The 22,305-nt window shown below is 37.3% G+C and overlaps 1 protein-coding gene across 2 annotated transcripts in view; it reads left to right on the forward strand.

Moving 5' to 3' along the window:
- The first annotated feature begins 400 nt into the window (after positions 1 to 400).
- The window catches only part of CDK19 (cyclin dependent kinase 19), a 161,973-nt gene continuing 140,068 nt past the window's right edge, over positions 401 to 22,305 (forward strand). The window contains exon 1 of one of the 2 annotated variants that reach the window (XM_046675895.1): positions 401 to 749. In XM_046675895.1, coding sequence (XP_046531851.1) covers positions 622 to 749 — 128 coding nt within the window. In that variant the 5' untranslated portion in view covers positions 401 to 621. The remainder of the gene's footprint in view (positions 750 to 22,305) is intronic. The other variant, XM_046675896.1, reaches the window with a different exon arrangement.

Here is a 22,305-nt window from a genome sequence, read left to right on the forward strand (position 1 = left end):
GGCAGTTATAGTGGAGTAGCTTCCTCACACCAGAGCAAGGGTCTTTTTTCCCACCATCTCCCACAGACTCGCAGAAAGCACACTACAACTTTGCGCTTTCTACCTTCACGGGAACTCGCAGTCCGGCGCTACCTGAGGGGGAGGGGCGGCCCCAGTGCGCAGGCGTGCATGCCTTGTGGAGGCGAGGCTGTGGCGGCCCATGGCAACCTGGGAGTTGTATTACTTTCTCTGGCAAAACTCCACTGCTCCTGAGGCGTCCGAAACTACATTTCCCAGGAGCTTCTGCGACCTCGGGGCGGGAGGGCTGGTTCGTTAATGAGCTCGAGGAAGCCGTGGCGCGGCCCACCAGGTTCCAAAACAAGGAAATGAAGGGGGGAGGCGGGACTGGGGGTGCCTGCGGGAGCCGCCGCCGCCGCCGCGGAGGAGGAGGAGGTGGAGGAGGTGGCTGCTGCGGCCGCCGAGGAGTCCCTTGCTGAAGGCGGACCGTGGGGCGGCGGGCGGCGCGCGCGCGCCCGAGAGGCGGCTGTTAGAGAAGTGGAGCGGCGGTCGCGGGGGGAGGAGGAGGAGGGACTGAGCGGCGGCGGCCCCCGCGTCCCGGTGCCTCTATGGGGGAAGCAGACAATGGATTATGATTTCAAGGCGAAGCTGGCGGCGGAGCGGGAGCGGGTGGAGGATTTGTTTGAGTACGAAGGGTGCAAAGTGGGACGCGGCACCTACGGGCACGTCTACAAGGCGAGGCGGAAAGATGGGTAAGAGCAGGGGCGGGGGGAGTAGGCTCGCTCGGGTCCTCGCCCTGCCCGCGACCGCGCGGGATGGGTGGGTCGGAGCCCGGTCGGGCCGTGCTGGAGGGGCGAAGCGGAGGTGGTCGCGCGGCCGCCTCTCGGGGCAGACTCTGAGGGACGCGGGTTCTGCCCGCCTCCCGCGCGGCCCCGTCGCGCCCCTCGGACTCCCGCGGCGCAGCCCGGTCGGGGGGCGTCGGTGCCGTCCCGGAGGGCGCCCTCCGCGTGCCTGGCGCTGGCGGCGGGACTGGAGTTGGAACCTGGGTGGGAGGGGGAGTTGGTGGGCTCTGGTCTCCTGGGGCGACGCGGAGGGCTGGAAGAGCCCCGCCGAGGAGTTGCCGCTCCGGCCCTGGGCTGGTGACGGTCGTGTGGAACTTCCAATCGGCGGAGCGCCTCCGGGGGCGGCGGTTTGAAACCGCGCCGAGGAGCCCGTCGGGCGGCCGAGCGCCGGGGTCCTGTCCAGCCTCACAGGGCTGACCCGCTGGGCACCACCGCCCTTGGGGCCGGCCAGCCACTGGCCCCTCAGCGCAGTCCCTCCCGTCCCTGTCGCACGCCGGGCGGCTTCTGGACCCCTCCTCCCCGGCCCCGGATTTCGCTTTCTCGCGTTCTGAATTCCACACCTTCCCTCGAACGTAGGCTCTCCTGGGAGACTAACCGCGTTCTGCCCGCAGAACTTCAGAGTCCGCCTAGTTCTCTGGCAACTCGTTTCTCCCACCTCGGGTGTACTTATGTCCTCTTCTCCATCCTCCGCCAAATAACTGCTTGCTGGGGTTCATCGGGCACCTAGATTATCCAGAACGGAATGCGGAGTGACACAGAGCTGGGCCTGAACCTTTGTTTTCCTGGGAGTCGAGGGAGACCCGTAGGAACTCCTTAGGAAGCCCTTACTGATTGTTCTCTCTGGAGAAGGCGAGCTGGCTAGTGCTGAGAACGCCTGTCGTTCGTCCTGCAGGGCAGACGGGCTCCACTGCAGGACAGGTGGAACCAGCTCCCTGCCTGCGAAGGGTAGCTTGAAACCAGTCGTCCCCCCGCGGCCCATCCTGGCAGGAATTCCCCTCCCCCAGAGTTAGGGAGCCCAGGAACATCTGCCTGTCCGCTTAGACTCTCTATGGAAGAGAGTTTTTAGGATCGTCGCGCAACGTTTTCCGAATAAACGGAATATCAGCCACAGTGACATTAGTAAGATTTGAAGTGCTGTTTATCGTTCCGCGCACTCTGTTGTAATTGATACGGTTGATTTATGAACTCTAGGACCAAAGTAGGTAGGAGCTTGTGTGTGTGCGTGCTAATTTCATCCAGGGAACGAAAAAGCACAACTTTATAAATTGTTTTATCATAAAGTATCCTGAAAATTACAAGGTAATATACAAGTGTAAAGAATTGTTATTATTGCAGTTAATTTTTTTCTTGTTATAATTGAACGGGCCCCATAGTATTCAGTTGTTTCTAACCTTCTCTCATGATTCTTTGAGTTGATTGCCAGGAGTCCTTGAATGAGTATTTTGGAATGTGAGGTCCTATAGTTAACTTGTATTCCTGCGGGACTCTTATCAGATGTATTTGGGGAAAGCACGTCTAGTTTTCCTGTTTAGACACTGGCCTTACAAAACAAATGAGATTTTTTTTTTTTTTTCGTATTCCTCATGCTAACTTTGTAATATACTTGATCTGGAATTTTAAAAATATACTTTTTTTTGTTAAAATAGCTTCTTTTTAGCAGGCAACTTTTGAGAAAAGTTAAAAATTCTGCTTCTGAATTGTATTTGAATAGTATGGGCTACAACTAAAAAGTATTTTAAATCCTGCTTCTACTTATTCTTTTGGAATATTTTCCCTTCTAATAAAGTTCTTGATTCGAATACACTTCCTTCTTGAGTGAAATTTGTTTGGTTAGAATTAATAAAGCTTTAGTAGAGTAAGATCCGTTTGTGTATCTTCAAAATACTATACTTTAAAAAAAACTTTCAGGATCTGAAAGCATTAGTTTAAATCACTATATTACGTGTAAGAAAAATCATTATGAAGGCTTTTTTCTTGGACTAAGGGTCTAGTTGAGATTTGAGGCGTTACAGTAAACACCCACATCTCTGCGGGTTGGTAGCAGGATTAGCTGTATGTTCATTGATGCTAGTGGTTTGAAAGAACAAGAAGTTTTTAGCGATGGTTCTAAACTGATACAGATTTGCATAGTAATAGATTTTATACTCTGATCATGGTAAATTACAGTTTGGCTCTTTCCGGAATTTATTTTGGTTAACTCAGAAAAATAATGCTATTTTAGGGAGCAAGAAAGAAATCACATGGGTATGTTGAGGAGAAATTATTTTGGTGTGTATAATGTAGTATACAACCAAAAAATTGTTCAGGTGTTTAGAAGAAACCCTGAAAGAAGTAATGTAACATAAAATGTCATTAGAAAAGTCTGTTTATAATTTAATACTACAGCTTACAAAACCTTAGAATGTTATTTCCCTTGAAATATGACTTTAACTTAGGCTATATTAATTATGTTACATAAATTTATAGCTGACTGGAAATGCAAGACTTACATCTGGGTTTTTCACCTTTAATAAAAATGTTTGTTCCATCTTTTGGTTTTGAAGGGAGAGAGTCTTTTGACTCAACTACTTTTTTTAAAAATCAGGCATAAAAATTATTCTTGGAAACAAGTTCATAATATTTCTAGACTTTCTAGTATGAACAAGAATTTATAGTACAATTTTTCTTTAAACATTAGTAAAGAGTCACACATAACTGTTTATGGTTACAAATCTCAAGACCATATTTCTCAAGTTTGAACCACTTTGTTTTGATTGATAAAGGAATATTGTTAAAAAGTTCTTTTGTCGGTAGTAGGTTCAGACAAATATGATTCCATAGGCTAGTAGTATGTCTGAAAACCGTTGTACCCGACGATTCTACTATTCAACTTTGCAGACGTTCACTTAGTTTTTTGAAGCACTCCGAAAAAAGCATGCTCCTTTTTGGAGACGTTTTTGAAAGATACTTAGTAATTGAAAGTGAAATGGCTGACAGAGACATCTTAGAGTTTCAGTTTTGCCTTAGGGTTCCAGATGAATAGTTGGTGACTGCATGTCTTAATGTATGTCATGAAATTTTTCACAAATAAATGTAGGTACATGTAGATACATATAGGTAAATAATAGGTACAATAGTGTCTGCCCTTTTTTGATGGATTTTTTTTGTATTTGGTTTGTAGTTAAAATAGGTGAATCTGTTTGCATTTTTTTTGAGACCTCCCAAAGTTTAAAGATGTATCAGTATGACTGTAACATTTTAGAACTCTCAAAAGAGTTTTAGATCATCTAGTCTAATTTCCTCTTTTTACAAATGAGAAAACCAGAACTTTTAGAGGTTAATTGTCATGCCCATGGTCTCACAGCAAAGACAAGCCTATAATCCAGATCTCTTGACTCTTGAGTTCTTACATTTTCTAATGTGTTTTCCTTCCTAATACCATGGGAAGAAAAAAAAGGCCATATTGCCTCCAGTTTTGACAGTCTTATTGTATAAACTTTTTTCTTGCAAAGGATACATCAATACCAAAAAGTATGGAAAAGGGAAAATATCACAGATGAGGGACAGTTTAAAAAATTAGGAGTGCAGGACTAGATTCTACCACATGTAGTTGCTGCTCTTCATCTGGTTTCTCTTCATCCTCACTGTCATTACTCTTGGCCGTCATCTCTCATTTGCACAGTAGCCCAGTGGGTCTCTGCCACTGGTCTTTCCTAACTATAGTCCAAGGTCCAGGTTGCTGCCAGTGTCATTTTCCTACAAAATAAAATCAATCATGGCATATCTCTTCTTGGAAAACTGTTCTTTGTGGCTCATATAATCACATCCAATCTTAATTCCTTAGTTTAGCATGGAAAGGCATTTGCATTCGGATCCTAAAGTCGAAGTCTTTACAGCCTTGACACCTGCCGCCAACTCCCTCCTTTTCCAGTATGTTCAAGCCATATGCTTCTGTAGCATTGAACTCCTATTTTCTAGGACTTGCTAAGTCCTTTTTATGCCTCATTTTCTTTTTTCTTCATTCAAACTAGGATGGTGTTGCTCTGCCATTCCTTCCTCCCCTTCCCTTCGCCCCCCACGAACCTAGCAAACTCCTGCTCACACTTCAATACCCAATTCAAGTAGCTTTTCTTCTAGAAGCCTTCCCTTATTCACCCCGTGTACTCATTAGCTGTGCTTCTGCCCCTCTTTGTTCTTATGTGTGTGATATCATTACTATCAGTGATAATTATGTGCCCCATAACCTGTTAACTACACATGGGTCATCCTATTTCTAGTGCCTTGTACAGGGTTGGGCATACAATGCACACTCAAAAATTTTATTAAATTTTAAAAAGTACCCTAAATTGGTAAACATACTTCACTCATGTCCTTAAAGCCTGAAGTATTGTGATGTTGCAGGAGATAACTGGTTAAATATAAATATTTCTGTAGCACTAACTAGATCTAGTGTAATTTTTTTCAGAAATTATATGTTGCTTTTCAAGACTTGATACACTTAATAGATTAAAAAGGAGCATAGGTAAATTTTTCTGAACTATTAGGTATTTTTTTCTCTTCAGTCAGCTGTTTTAAAATATCTAGAGTGTAGTAATCTGTCTTCTGTGATTTTGCTAGCTATTTTGTAGAGATGCTTAGAAAATGTCAGCATTCAAACAAATTTTAGGAAATTTTTTGCTATTATGGATTTATGTTGAAAAATTAAGTATTTTTAGCACTTAGTAAATCAAGTGGACACTGGTTTATGTTTAAGTAATTCTTTATTTATGCATTGCAAGCCTTCAAAACTTTATTTTTGAGACCCAAGGGAAACAAATGTTCTTTTCAATGAAATTTGGTTGTCTAGAGCAGTGGTCACAAACTTTTTCTGTCGAGAGACAGATACTAAATATTGTGGCTTTGTGGGCCATTCCATCTATGTTGCAGTTACTTGAATCTGCTGCCGTAGTGCCAGAGTGCCCACAGACAATATATAGATGAAGACAAATCAGAAGGGCCGTGTTCCAGTTACACTGTATTTACAAAAACAGGTGGTGGGCTGGATTTGGCCTGCTGGCTGTAGTTTGCTGACCCTTAGTCTGGAGCAGTGATGTCCAGCAGAACTTTCTGCAATGATGAAAATGCGTCTGTGCTATCCATAATGATAGCCACTGGCCACATGTGGCTCAAGAAATGTGATTAGTGTGACCGAGAAACTAGCTGGTAGCTGTAATACTGGATTGCACAAGTTTAGAGTTTTTGGAACAAGTGGCTTAGCAACACCTTTATAATGCTCAAATCCATGAAGTGACCTTTTAATAAAAATGTATAAATGACAGTGTGGACAAATGAAATAGGAAAGCTCGTGTCTTTTCTTTCCAGTTATGGGAGAAATTTTGAGGCTGAAATAGTTTGATAAAGCAAAACCAGGACTCAAACTGAAAAACTGTTAATTTGTGAGTGGAATCAAGGATATTTGATTACTTCTTCAAAAAAGTATTTTGTAAAAAAAAAAAAAAAGTGTGTGTTTAGTAAGTAATAAGTGTATGTGTGTAAAAAAATATACAATGTAATATAAGCCTTCCCTTTCCCAGCCCCCTTTTCTCTTTCTAGAGGCAAGCATTCTTGGCTTTCCTTTTTAGAGATTTTCTTGAGGGATGTGTTTAATGGTAAGTGATAGCGTACTGTATGCTTTCTTCTCTATGTTTTTTAACCTTAAATATAACTTGAAGATCATTACATATCTTATGTACCTAGTTCCTCTTAATAGTTTCATTGTACTCCATTGTATTGACCTACATAATTTAACTATCCCTGTTGATGGACATTTAGGCTGTCTCCAGTCTTTTGCTAGTGCTAACACTGCCAAGATTATCTTAGTAGGTCCAGTATTTTGTGCATATTAGTATAGCTGTAAGTTAAATTCCTAGAAGCTGCTTACCTTTGGAGGTAATGGCTTGAAATGATTTGCTAATATGGTGATGTATGAGATATAAATATCTAAAGGCTGGAGACAGAGGGGGCTGAGAATAAGGCAGAGAAATGTTAAGGCTTTAAAAATAATAATAATAATAATTTTATTTTTATTTTTTTGGTGAGGAAGATTGGCCCTGAGCTAACACCTGTTGCCAATCTTCCTCTTTTTGCTTGAGGGAGAGTGGCCCTGAGCTAACATCTGTGCCAATCTTCTTCTGTTTTGTATGTGGGATGCTTCCACAGCATAGCTCGATGAGCGGTGTGTAGGTTTACGCCCAGGATCCGGGCTGGCAAACCCCAGGGTGCCAGAGTGGAGCGTGTGAACTCAACCACTAGGCCACTGGGCCAGCCCCAGCTAATATGTTTTTAAAGATCAACTTGTTCATTATTTTGAGATGTTGTGACTGTATAATGTTAATACTACTTTTGAATTCCAAAACAAAGGGGCAAGACTCTTTTTTTTGGGGGGGGAACATTTTAATATTTTGAATTACTAACATATTTCTTTAAAAACAGGTAGTTTTAAAGGTCTAGAATCATAAAGTTGTGGCTGACAAGGCTATTTAAAGATTTTTGTCCATTTATAAATAGCTGATAGCCCAGCACTTCCTGTAATAGCCGTTTTGAGCATGCATTGTGCAGGATAAAAGAGAGTCTCAAGAGAGACGACAGGATGTAATTCAGGATACAAGTGTGCAGTGGTAGTTTTTTATTGAGGGTTTGAGTCGTTATCCAGAAGTGAGTGATGAATCAAAGAGAAATAAAACCCTGGAAAGTCCTGAATAATTGGTGTCCTTATAAAATACCTTCAATTTCTAACAGAATAAATCTTTCTAAAGGAAAAACATGGCATCCTTATAGAGGCTTTAAACCTGTTGTGTATTTTCTATTTAAAAATATTATTTTAATGAGACTTTGTGGTTGATGATCTCAGTTACTAAGCTGAATGGGATTAGGGAATGGATTTAATTACCAAGTAGGCCAGCTAACTTTGATTTGTTCTGTGACCACAGACCAAAACCCTGTCATGGCAAACTGTTTTGCAGATATTTGTAGGTTTTTACGTTTGGACAGAAAGGTAAGTCCCTGGCTGCTGGAAAGATAAGGTAAAACTTCTGCTTTATGGGTGGGTTAGTTGCGTCTTTCTGCAGGAAAGTTATCATTTTCGTTCTAAGTGTTAAATAAGCTCATCTCTAAAAGTACCAAGCAGTTTGAGGCACAAACTACAAAAGTTAGTTTCCTTTTCCCCCTTTTCTTTTGCAATGTGATTATTATAATGGCATTTTCAGAGTGACTTAAACACTGAGTCAATCCTATTGCTTTGGTTTAGGTGCAAATTAAAAAAAAAAAAATTGGCCTTCCGTTCTTCTGAAAAGTTATATGTAATTTGAGCTTGTGTAACTTGGAAAACCAGAGTTCTATTAACTAATTTCTCAGCAATCTTTTGATCTTTATAGTATATTTGTATCGAAGTGGAAATATTTTTACTTTTATGCTTTTAAAATTTATCAAATGATAGTTGCACATGATTAAAAATGCTCCAACAGTACAATTGTACGTAAAATGAAAAGTAAAAGCTTTCCTTCTCACTGTCCACTCCCAAGCCCCCTTCACTTCTCAAGAGGTGATGAGTGTTAACTGTTTCTAAGTTTTGTTGGTGCTTACCATTATAACTTTAAGTAAATACATATAATTGTGTTTCTTGATTTATCTACTTTAGGCATTTTCTGTTGACTTTCCATTAGAAAAGCTGAGCAATTTTGTGAAATCTCACTACCTGCTTTTTTCTCCATTTCCTATCTCAACCTTCACATTTATTATCTTTGGTATTTTACATTTTTTTGTGGTGAATACTTTTATGACTTTAAATTATAAACTTAAATTTCTTTTTCTTGACTCCCCAAGTGTTATCTGTGATCTTCCTGATGTGAATATTAAGGAAAGTAACATTTTTCTTACTCTTTTTCTTTATCTCCTGATTTTTAAAGTATAGTTTTATAGCATCCTGGTTTATTCATTTCTTTTTGTCTATGGGTTGATTCTAAAAAGTAACCATTGGAAACCATTCAACAGCTTTAAAATATTATGATTATGAAATTTATTTATTGCTGAATGAATTAGTATGTTGAGACCCGTGGAGAAGGAAATGTAATCTTGCGTATTAAGTAAGTGCTGCTTGAAACAATCTTCCAGGTATTAGGGCCTAATGGCTCTTCTTATTTTGCCCTTTCTTCAAGTCTTCCGAGTCATGCCCAGCTAATAGTTTTTCTTTATACCCCATGTGTGTTTTTCTCTTGGAATTTTTTTTGTTGTTTAGTTGAGTACATCTTTTTGAGTAACTTTTTCATACAGGATGTGTAGATTTTCTGAGTTCTTGCATCTCTGATTTTGTCTTCATACTTGATTGATAGTTTGGCTGAATATAGAATTCTATATTAAGAATAATTTTTTTCTCAGAACCCAAAACTATTGCTTCGTGTCTTCTGGTATTTCTTGTTGTTCATGGGAAGTTTCTTTACTGGAATGTTTTTTTCCTCTCTGGAGTCTCTTAGGATTTTTCACTTTATCCATGCATTCTAAAATTTTACCAAAGTCTGTCTAGAAAATGTAGGTCTTTTTTTTTCTTTTTTAATTCATCTGGCTTTGTTTCTTCTGTCGTTTACAAATTGTTTTTTACATAGATAACTTCTGCACATGATTGAGCTTCACATGTTGGAAAGTGGTAGTCAGTAGCTTTAGTTGCACTCCCCCCACCCCACACTCCACTCCTTCACTCCCCTTTTCCAATCCTGCCGGTTCCTTAGGGATCTTTTAGTGGGCCCTTTCTTTTGTCTTTGGGGTAGGGCAATTTTTATTTCCTGTTATTTATTTATTATTTCCTCTCCTCTCTGTGTAGCCTCTCTTGTTCTCTTCTTCAAATGTGCTTATTAAGAAATGTTGACATTTTAGGCTCCATCTTCCATGTCTCTTAAATTCATTCTCAAAATTTTCAACTCTTTTCCCCCCTCTACATTCTGGAAGATTTCTTTTATTTAATCGTTTGGATTACCACGTTGGTCTTCGGTGGTTGTGGCTATTCTTTTATTCAGAATGACCTGAATTCAGGAGTCTGACTGCCTGAGTTCTACAGGGCATTGGTTTAATAAAATAAATAAATTACCTATTAATATTTAGGTTGTTTCTAGTGTTTCACCATTATAAACAATTCTTCAGTAATTTTTTTTTGTATACTCTATGTGCTGTTTTTAGCTTTTCCTTCTTAGTGTTTTTCTTATAATCTGAGGACTAGACCAAGACAATGGAAACATTTTTCTGTTTTCACTTATAGAGAAATTATATTTGTTTTACTTATCAATATATAGGTAATTCCAATCAATATAATAACTTACTGAATTGTACTTTGTGTCTGGCACTGAGCCAGCTGCAAATTTGAGGCCACTGAGTAGAATATAGTTGATAGGACTGAAAATCTCTGGTTCACATTTTCCTCAAATAAGTAAAAACTGGTTCATTTATGTTCAATTATAATTCCTTTTAAATTTTTCTTACCCAAACTGTTATCAAGAAGGGCACAATAGAGGTCAGTCGTAATAGGCAGATGTAATAGTATAAAGGATCAGGGTACAGTAGCTGAAAGGAATCATTAGAAAGGTCAGTTAGTAAGATTATCACTTTAAGTCATTTAATAGTAATTTCTCAATAACATCCATCTACTTACGTATTCATCCATCAATCTATTCTCTGTTCAAATTTCTATCCATCCATTCTCCATCTGCCTATCTTCTATCCATCTGTCCATCATCTCTGTCCCATTTTTCTGGCTATCCATTCATTTATCCATCCTTTGCTGTTTATCATTTGATTCCTTTCCATGAGTCAAGTATTGTGCCATACGTAATGAGGATACAAGGATAAATGAGATATAATCTCTGACTGCAAAAACTGGGACTGGAAGTATTCACAACAAATTGCTAATAGTGATTGTTTATGGCAAGGGAATTTGGGTTGAGAGGAAGACCTTTTAAAAAACCTGTATACTCTGAATTATTTGAAAAATATCTATATGTATTTGTTTTACTATGTGATATTACCTACTTTAAAATATAAAGCATTTAAAAAGTAGACTATGGTTAACTTTTATTATTGGAAAAAGGCAAGATTTAAAAAAAATAAAAACTTTTATTTTCTTATAAAAATCGGTGTTTTAACAAAAAACCAATATATGTTCATTAAAGAAAAGTTAGGAATTATAGGAACATAAAGAAGAAAACATAAATCAGTTGTAATAAGACCACTCAGAGAGAAGCATTGATAATATTTTGGCATATTTTCTCCTGGTGTTTTCTTTTTTCCCCCAATTTTATTGATTAGTAATTTATATACATCACTGTATAAGTTTAAGGTGTACAGCATGATGGTTTGACTTACATATATTGTAAAATGATTACCACAATAGGTTTAGTTAACACCCCTCATCTCATACGGATACAATAGAAAGAAAAGAAAAACACTATTTCTCCTTGTGATGAGAACTCTTAGGATCTACTCTCTTAACAACTTTCCCATGTATCATACAGAAGTGTTAACTGTGGTTATGTATGTTATACCTTACATCCATAGTACTTATGTATCTTATAACTGGAAGTTTGTACCTTTTGACTCCCTTCCTCCAATTCCCATTCCCCCTCTCCTAGTGTTTTCTATGGATTATTTATACATAATAATGTATTTTTTATTAGACGTAAAATTGACATAACATAAAGTTCACCATTTTAAAGTGTGCAAGTCAGTGAGTTTTAGTATATTCATAGCATTGTGCAACTGCCACCACTACTTAATTCCAGAACATTTTCATCACCCCAAAAGGAAACCCCATATCTGTTAGGCAGTCAGTTCCCAATTTCTCCTCCTCTAGATCCTGGCAACCACTATCTACTTTCTGCTATGGATTTGCCTATTGTGGATATTTTATATAAATGGAATTATATACTCTGTGGCCTTTTGTGGCTGGCTTCTTTCACTTAGCATGTTTTCAAGTCCACCGTATTGTAGTGTATGTCAGTACTTCACTGCTTTTTATGGCTGAATAATATATGACTGTATGGTTATACCACACTTTATTTATCCATTCATCCATTGATGGGAATTTGGGGTTCTACTTTTTGGCTGTTGTGAATAATGCTGCTATGAACATTTGTGGACAAGTTTTTGTTTGAACATAGGTCTTTAGTTGTCTAGGAGTGGAATTGCTGGATCTTATGGTAATTGTATATTTAACTTATTGAGGAACTGCCAAATCTTTTCCACAGTGGCCACACCATTTTACATTCCCACATACAATGTATGAGGGTTCCAGTTTCTCCATGTCCTCGCCAACACTTGTTATTTTCTGTTTTTTTCTTTTATTATAGCCATTCTAGTGTGTGTGAAGTAGTTATCTCATTGTGGTGGGTCCCCCCCCCCCCAGTTTTATGGAGATATAATTGACATATAACATTGTATTAGTTTAAGGTGTACAACATGATGATTTGATATATGTATATGTTGTGAAATGGTTACCACAATAAGTTTAGTTAACATCCATCACCTCAAAGTTACAGATTTTTTTTCTTGTGATGAGAGCTTTTAATATTTACTCTCTTGGCAACTTTCAAATATACAACACAGTATTGTTAGCTAGAGTCACCATGCTGTACCTCACATCCTCAGAACTTACTTATCTTATAACTGGAAATTTGTACCTTTTGACCACCTTCACCCAGCCATACCCCCACCTTCAACCCTCTCTGCCTCTGGCAGCCACCAATCCTCTGTTTCTGTGAGTTCTGTTTTTTAGATTCCGCTTAAGTGAGATCATACTGTATTTATCTTTCTCTGTCTGACTTATACCACTTAACATAATGCCCTCAAGGTCCATACATGTTGTTGCAAATGGCAGGATTTCCTTCTTTTTTATGGTGGAATAATATTCCATTGTACATATACACCACATTTTCTTTATCCATGTATCTGCCAGTGGACATTTAAGTTGTTTCCATGTCTTGGCTGTTGTGAATAATGCTGCAGTGGACATGGGGTGCAGATGTCTCTTTGAGACAGTGCTTTCGTTTCCTTTGAGTGCATTCCTAGAAGTGGAATTGCTGGATCATATGGCAGGTCTATTTTTAACTTTTTGAGGAACCTCCGTACTGGAATTATTAGGTATCTCTTTTGACCTAGAGGTGTCATGAACATATTACTAAGATACTAAGAGCACTCTGAATGAGTTTGGGATCCTCTGACTTAAGATATGATGAATGTTTATCCATATTATTAAATTCCCTTTGAAAACATGATTTTTAATGACTATCTACATTCTTCTATCATGTGGATATAGAATGCTTTAGTTAACCCTTTCTAATTATTAAACATTTAAGTTCTTTCCAGTATTTTAATAATATACATAACACTAATAGTTGTTCTTGTATGTAAATCTTGGTCCATATATGATTCTTTCCTACAATAAAGTCTTATAAATAAATTTACTGTGTCAAAGGATATTAGTTATTTTAAAGCTCTTAGTATATATTTCCTAATTGCTTTTCATGTATAGTTTCATTCGCCACCACTGACAATATATATGTGCCCCTCTTATCTTGACTTCAGTAGCTTTGACTGTTCCTTATCGCAATTTGCTAGGTGAAATGGTTTTTGTCTTAGCCTGTTCGTAATTAGAGCTGTTTTCTCTATACTTTGCCAGAAGCTGAGATAAAGGTCTGGCCAGCTTTACAGTTTACATCTCTCTTTAGCTCCTCAGGGATTGTAGTTCATGGTTGAAATACCTCTCATTCCACCTCTCACCAGTGTTTAACACAATTTATAGTTGGAAATACCTTCGGCTTGTTAAAAAGCAGCATTTTTTCCCTTGGAAAACGGTATATTTATGTAATCATGGTATCCATGTTTTTCTTACTTTTGTGTTGAAGATAGGTTCAGAAATATAATTTGTTAGTATACAGTTCATTAAGAAGTTTTCTAGTCATCTTAAATTTTCTACTCTAATTTTTATTATAACGAAGTCTGATTTTTTTAAAAAGATATATAGACTGTCATTCTAATGAGTGGTAAAAGAGCAAACAAAGTTCCATGTTTTGTTTTAGATGTAGAAATTGTTAAAAGCGTTTAAAAAATTTTGAACTACTAGAGAGGGAGAGAGCAGATCCAGCTGTCCTTTAAACCCTGGAAAGAACACAAGCTAAGGTATTTCTGTGTCATTTTGGCTTCACACAACAGAAAAACCAATCAATATGGTTTAAACAAGTAAGGTTTATTTTCATCTTGTATCAAAAAGTCTAGAGATGAGGAATGCTGGGCTGGTGCAGCTGCTCAAGGATAGTACCGAAGAGCTACCTCTTGCCCTCTGTTCGCTCTTTTTTGTCTACGTGGTCCCAAATGATTGTTGCACTTCCAGGTGTTGCTTCCATGTTCTAGGCAGGGAGCAGGGGAAGAAGCAAGGCCTGAAGGCAAAAGAGGCTGTGCTAACCAAGTGGCAAGCGAGTGCCTTCTCTGAAGTAGAGGAAGGCAAAGGAAAAACAAATTGTGAATGGCTTTTGAGAAGCCAGTTAATAATAATCTGTGCCACACTGCGGCACAGTCCAGTTTGAGGTGGTGAAGGAGAAAGAAACCTTTGAGTTAATTTTAAGCTGTTAAAAAGCAAAATTCAATGTGCAAAATTCAAAGATCTTATTGGTTAGTTAATGGTTCATTAAATCCCATCTAGTAGATAGAAAGGAGCTCTGAGGAGCTGTCCAGAATGAAAGACTTTAATAGGCAGAAGAAAGTGAGAACAAGGAAGTTAGACTAGGCAAAAAAGTGGATTGGTTATGGCAAGGTCACTTTCCTTTAGGGGATGACAGGACTCTATCAGGCAGATTACCTCACTAGTGCTGATTAGGCAATTCCTGATTGATTAGTTTAAGAGTCCATTTCTGGAAGAGGCAAAACTGCAATTAAGTCTCCGTTGGGTGTTGGGAGCTTAGCATAAGTGACTCCCTTTTGGGAGTCCTGTTGTCTTGTTTTTAACAAAGCTTAGCTATCACCCAAGTGCTTATGATAAAAACAATTTATGAGCTATCACTGCCTCCCACACTTTGTAAAGACTTTACATAATTAACTAAAACTTTTGTAGACCTTTAAGTCCATATAAATATAAAGGTTTAAAATTTAGGTTGATAAGCATGGGCTTTTAAGTGAAGCCATATGACATCATGGGAGTCCTCTTTTAAAACAAATGATAGGAAAACAGAGCAATTTCATATTTAGAAGAGAACAGAACTTGGTCATATTAAATTTTACAGGAGATCTTTGCTCCTGGCCAGCTGTAACTAAGCTTCTTTGTTTAGTTTATCGAGGTTGTAAATTCAGTACTTTTATCAAAAAGACATTTTCCATCACAAAGGTATTTGAATAAACAAAGTACTTTTGTCCAAATGATTTAAATAAAGATATTCCCTCTTAAAGTACTACTTAAGGGGTTTTTGCTTCTGATTCTCAAAAAATATAGGTGTAAATGAAAAGCACAACTGTGGTGTAAGGAAATCTTGAAATTGGAAACACTTATTTCATATCTGGGCTAATATTCTCTAGCTATAGGATTTTGGTAAAGTAATATCTCTGAACCTCAATTTCCCCACCTGTAAAATTTGTGTGATGATAAATTACTCTCTTTTGTGGTTGCTATGAGAAGTAATTAAATTATAATGTATAAAAGTCCCCAGAAAATTATTTGTTTATTAATTCTCCAAATATATAAGGGGGTTTCCATGATAAATTTCCCTAAAGATTAAATTAGCAAATAAAAAGGGTAGGTACTGAGTAAAAATTACAGTCACCTTAGTTTTGAGAATGAAGATTAACCTTGCTAGGTTCAGTAGGAAGATAGAATATTTTCCTCCTGTACAATGAATTGTTATAAAAAACTTTATTGTATTAGGAAAGAAAAATGAGTTCCATGATGGGCTATTTTACTTTAAGCCTTCAAAGTAAAGAAAACAGATGCAAGAGGAGAACCTTATTTTTTCCTAAATTAAAATTTTTGTCATATAAATAGAACGCCTTTAAGAAAAATTAGGTAATAAAGATAAGCACACACACTTGTGTGTAACTGTTTTGTAACTATGTAACTGTGAGATGATGTGTTTGTAATTGTAACTATGAGATGATGGATGTAACCTTATTACGGTAATCATTTCAAGGTATATACATGAATCAAATCATGGTGTTGTACACCTTAAACTTACACAATGCTGTATGTCAGTAATATCTCAAAGCTGGCAAAAAATAAAGATAAGCAAAAAGAAGTAAAATAACTCGTAGATGAACATTATGAATGGTGTGGTATATATTTTTCTACATGTTTTTCTGGGCAAACATATGCTTTTATTTTCTCAAGAATGTGTTCAAATTTTACATGATTTTTGATAACCTGCATTTTATTTTCTTGTTTCATTAAATGTTCTTTTTCACCAGTGGTTTTCTCTTAAAAGAAAATCTGTGTCATTCACATATGTAGTGCTTCCATCAATAATTATTAATTATATGCAGTTATTCTTGAGGATAAGCATAAAAATCTGCTTTCTGCTCTTCTTTCCCCAGAAAATCTGTTTTTCATATATGTATATATATATATATATATATATAATTATTATTATTATTTTTTGGTGAGGAAGATTAGCCCTGAGCTAACATCTGTTGCCAAGCTACATTTTGTTCAAATCACTTGCCTTAAATACCTCCCTTAAGATCATGTAGTGTATTTCAGTGTTTAGTATATTGGTGTAGTTTTCTAACTCCTGCCCCAACATCCTTATCTGTGATAAGATATCTAATATAAAGGTAATGAGAACTGTTTGCCTATGGAGCATCCATGATCTTTAATGAAAAGACTGATGAAGGTGAATTATTTATTATCAATTGTCAGGATGCTTTTCTGTGAGATTGATTGATAAGTTACTGCATTTTTCATCAGTGAGTTGTTTATTTAAGTTCATCTTGGCAGAGGCTTTTTTTTTTTTTTGACAATTCAGTGGTTTTGGAATATTCACAGAGTTGTATAATCATTACCACTGTCTAATTTTAGAACATTTCATCACCCCCAAAAGAAACCCTATGCCCGTCATAGTAACTCCCTATTTCCCCATTCTCCTATCTCCTGGCAACCAGTAATCTACTTTCTCTCTCTATGGATTTGTCTATTCTGGACATTTCATATAAGTGAAACCATACTATATGTGGTTTGTATCTGGCTTCTTTCACTTAGCATAATGTTTTCAAAGTTCATCCATGTTGTAGAATGTATGAGTACATCATTCTTTTAAATGTCTGAAGAATACTCTTTTGTATGGATATACCGCATTTTGTTTATCCATTCATCAGTTGATGGACATTTGGGTTGTTACCACTTTTTGGCTATTGTGAATAATGCTACGAACATTCATGTAGAAGTTTTTGTTTGGCCATATATTTTAAGTTGTTTTGGGTATATACCTAACAGTGGAATTGCTAGGTTATTTGTTAACTCTATATTTAACCTTTTGCAGAACTACCAGACTATTTTCCAAAGCAGCTGCACCATTTTACATTCCCACATGCAGTGTGTGAGGGTTCCAATTTCTTTACATCCTTCCTAACATTTGGTATTGTCTGTCTTTTTGATTTTAGTCAGCCTAGTGGGTGTGAAGTGGTATCTCATCGTGGTTTTGATTAATATTTTCCTAGTAACTAATGATATTGAGCAACTTTTCATGTGCTTTTTGTCCATTTGTATATATTCTTTGGAGAAATGTCTATTCAAATCCTTTTCCATTTTTTCATTGGGTTTCCTTTTTATTCTCTTTCATTGTTGTTGAATAGTAAGAGTTTTTATGTAGTCTGGATACAAGGCCCTTATCTGACTTATGACTTGCAAATATTTTCTCTCACTTTGTGGATTGCTTTTTCACTTTCTTTTTCTTTCTTTCTTTCTTTCTTTTTTTTTGAGGAAGATTAGCCCTGAGCTAACATATGCTGCCAATCCTCCTCCTTTTGCTGAGGAAGACTGGCCAGAGTTAACATCTGTGCCCATCTTCCTCTACTTTATATGTGGGACGCCTGCCACAGCATGGCTTGACAAGTGGTGCATAGGTCCGCACCTGGGATCCGAACGGGTGAACCCTGGGCCCCTGACGTGGAACTTGTGAACTTAACCACTGTGCCACTGGGCCCCACCTTTTCGCTTTCTTGAAAGTGTCCTTCGAAGCACAAGTATTTTTAATTTTGATGATGTCCAATTTATGTCTTTTATTCTTTTGTTGCTTAAGCTAGGAAACCACTGCTTGATCTAAAGTTGCAAAGATTTACTCTTTTGCTTTCTTCTCAGAGTTTTGTAGTTTTAGCTCTTTTATTTAGGTTTGGCAGTTATTTTGTTTTTTTTTAAGTGAAGGGATATGTGACAAAGTTCCAACCTTTAAGGATTTATAGTGCATTTGACTAAATTAAATATATACAGTGATAACTAGCAATATCATTCACTCATTTATTTGATACTTGCTGAATAAACCTATGTGGGAATTAGGAGTATAAGGATAAAAGACCTAGTTACAATCTAGAGAGAGAATTAAATAGATTACAATACAGGGCTATATATTCTATATGCACAGAATTCTGTGGGGGTAACTGGGGGGACACTGAACTGACCCTGGAGTGTGCAGGTGATTTGGAAAGCTTCCAAGAGGAGGGATAGCTGAGTTTTGAAGGCTGAAAAGTGAGCCAGACAGAGTAGTGGTTTTTAGTTTGGTAAGATGAGTGGTAAATATGTGGTGCTGAGGTGAAAGAAATAGTAAACTCAGAGATCTGGAGGAGATTTCAGTTCTTGTTTGGGCCAGATAAATTCTAAATGTGTATAAAAAGCTTTTTATACTTTGGGAGGAACTGGAAAGGATTAGGATCTGAAAACAGAAATCTGTAAAATGGGTATGGTGTCATATCCTCATGAGTTGTGAGGAATAAAGGAGCTGATGCTCTATACTGTAAATAATATGTGTTAATTGTATTACCATTAATTTTTTAACATGAAATTTTGATGATCATTGGCTCTTTAGTATCTCTTATTTCTCAGATGTCTTGAAGTCCGTCCTTAAGAGCAAATTATTCTGAATTCCTTAATTAAATACATACTGCATGTTATAAGTAAGGAAATGATCATGCATGTTATAAATAAGGAAATGGTGATTATTGAGCTATAAAAAGCAAATATTTAGGGGCTGGCCCCATGGCTGAGTGGTTAAGTTCCCAAGCTCTGCTTCGGCAGCCCAGGGTTTTGCCGGTTCAAATCCTGGGTGCCGTCATGGCACGGCTCATCAAGCCGTGCTGAGGCGGCATCCTACATGCCACAACTGGAAGGACCCACAGCTAAAAAAAAAATACACAACTATGTACCGGGGGGCTTTGGAGAGAAAAATAAAGTATTAAAAAAAAAAGTTAAAAATATTAAAAAAAAGTGCAAATATTTAAAATTGACTATGGTTTTTAAAATAATTATACAAGTTATACAGTCTGCAAAAGTAATTAGATAATAAGGAAGGGTAAAAGGGAGAAAGTAAGAAACTCAAAATCCCACCATCTAGAGATGATTACTCAATATTTTGGTGCATTTCCTTCCTGACGTCTTTTCATCCATTTGTGATGTGTACACAAACACACATACTCACTTTAAAAAAATTACAAAAGTAGGATCATCCTACATATGTAGTTTTAATCTATTCTTTTTTAATTTGGATGCTGTATGTGGTTATTTGTCTGTGTTAGTAAATATGGATCCATATAATCATTTTGAACTGCTTTATGATATTCCATTGTCTGACTATATTTTACTATGATTAATCCCCTATTGATGAACATTTAGTTGTTTCTAGTTTTTTTACTGTAGTAAATAATGCTTAGTATATTTGCCCACTTGTCTGATTATTTCTTTAGAATAAAGTCTTAGAAGCAGAACTGTTGGATCATGGGGCATGCCCATTTTAAAGTTAGGAACATATTGCCATACTCTTTTCCTAGTAGGTTGAACCAACTTATACTTTTGCCAGCAGGGCACAGGGCTGCCCCTTCTTCCTCATCCTTGCCCACACTGGCTGGCTGTCTGCTTGTCTAAACTGATAGGCAGACAACACTTTGCCTTTATTTATATTATTGTTATTATTTTATTACCAGGGAGGTTGACTGTCTCCATTTGTGTATTGGCTGTTTGTATTCATCTTTTGGGTACTTTGCATTCATTTCCTTTGTCCTTTTTTCAACAGGCAGCGTTGAATGGCAATTAAGATTGGGCTTTGAAGTTGTATTACCTGGATTCATAATCCCAGATATACCACTTATTAGCTGTGTGACTTGGGCAAAGTAACTCTGTGTCTTAGTTTCCTTACCTGTAAAATGGGGTTAATAGTAGTACTCACCTCATTGGTTTGTTGTGAGGATGACGTGACATGTGAAGTGCTTGCAACTGAGGCTGGCAGGTAACAAGCACTCCTATTACTGTTAATCTTTTCACACTTGTGTGTTTCTATAGGATAAATTCCTATTAGGGTAGGAGTGTTTAAAAATAGATACTACCAAATTGCTGTAAGAAGTTGTTCCTTTTGCACTAAAAACTGCATAATAACACTTTTTAGTATCATATCAGTTTTATGATTGTGTCCAAGCTCTTTGTTTCAATGATCTGTTTCTATATTCATCTGTATTCTTGAGACACCAAGATTCATGTATAAAATTGTAGTATTTCTGACTTTTGATTATAAAATATTTAAAACATACAGAAAATTTCAAACATACGTATGATCACCCGTATATCCACTGTCTAAATAAAGAGTTAGCATATTTTTTTTTTCTGTAAAGGGCCAGATATTTTCTGTGTTTCTGTAAAGGGCCAGTAAATATTTTAGGCTTTGGAGGCCGTATCGTCTGTCACAACTACTCAGTTCAGTAGTTGTGGTGAGAAAGCAGCCATAGACAAGTGAATGAATGGGCAAGGCAGTGTTCCAATAAAAGTTCATTTACAAGAATAGCAGCTGGATTTGGCCCGGGCTGTAGTTTGCCATCCCCAGATCCAGATTAAACAGTTAAAAGGTTCCCATATTGGCTTTCTCTGTAAATGTGTTTGTATATACGTATGTATTTTTTCTGAACCAATTAAAAGTACAATCATCATGTTACTATACCCTTTAATATTTCAGCATGCATCTCCTAAAAATAAACACATTCTCTTGCATAATCATGGTACCATTATTACAGCTAAGAACATTATAATTTTATTCTTTTTAATGGAACCAAGTTTATTTTATATAACGCAGCACAAAAAATATGAAAATCGTTAGATTTGCTCCTCCACCATGGTAACCTGTTGAACTGTCTTTATCCTCTTCCCTCTTTCCCTATCTTTTTCTTGATTTCTTTCTTTAGGTGGAGATCTGTATTGGGTAATGCTGTTTGCTGATTTCATTTGACCCAATTACACAGTCAAATGAAAGGAATGTTGTGATCTTTTTCATGTTTGGTTTGTATTTTAAAAAATCTGGGTTTTGTTTCTTTATTTTATATGATTTGAGAGAGTTATGTGTAATTTATAATCAAAAGAAGAGAGCTCATTAAATTACGTATAGTCTCTGTAATTTCCATCTGTTTGTACTTGTTACGTAGTAGAAGAAAATGAAGTAAGGTAAACCCAATTATGTGCTTTTGAAAAGTGCCCAACTTTTGAATTTTCATGCTAAAAGGAGGAGGAAAAGTAATATGGATATTCCTACTATTTTCAAATTTGTCCTTATTATGCTTTTACTTGATAGGAAAATTTATAACACTTCAGATAAAGCTATTCCACTCTGTGAAAAGTTGTGCTGTGAATTTATCTAGGGTCGTTGCCCCATTTTTCTCTACTCTCTTCCATCCCCTTCCCAAATTTAGCATTCTGCATTGTGCCTCCTCCTGTGTCATCTCTAGGCTGTGGATGGAAAGTGTCATCTTATTTTATCCTTTTAAAGACATCAGTTTCCCTGATTAGAAGGAAAGAATTTAGTGTGTTGGTGTGACTGTGGGACTGTAGGCTATGGTTAGGAATAGTGTGCTGCAAGAGGAGATAAACAAGACTTCATTCCTTTCAGATTAATGACTTACAAGTATTAGTGGGTGGCAGGTTGATTATTCGGAATAAACTCAAGATTATTGCATCATCTCTATTCTACACAGAGGAAGCAAAATATATAAAATTGTGTTATAAAGAAACACCACCGCAGGTAATTCAGGATGGCTGGAGTAAGCACTTGGGAGGGAGGTTGGACATACGTTTGAGAAAGGCAGAGCACGATCATCGTGTGCCTGGCTAAAGAATTTGGCCTTTAACCTGATGGAGAAGTGGAGTAATAGATTCCAAATGGGGTAGATTCTGCGAGTTCCCAAAATGGAAACAGTAAATTTTTTTCTGATTGTAAAAGAAACCACATGCTTGTTGTAAAATGCAAACAAG

Source organism: Equus quagga, chromosome 11, assembly GCF_021613505.1.
Source record: "Equus quagga isolate Etosha38 chromosome 11, UCLA_HA_Equagga_1.0, whole genome shotgun sequence".
In the NCBI taxonomy this organism is placed as follows: Eukaryota; Metazoa; Chordata; class Mammalia; order Perissodactyla; family Equidae; genus Equus; species Equus quagga.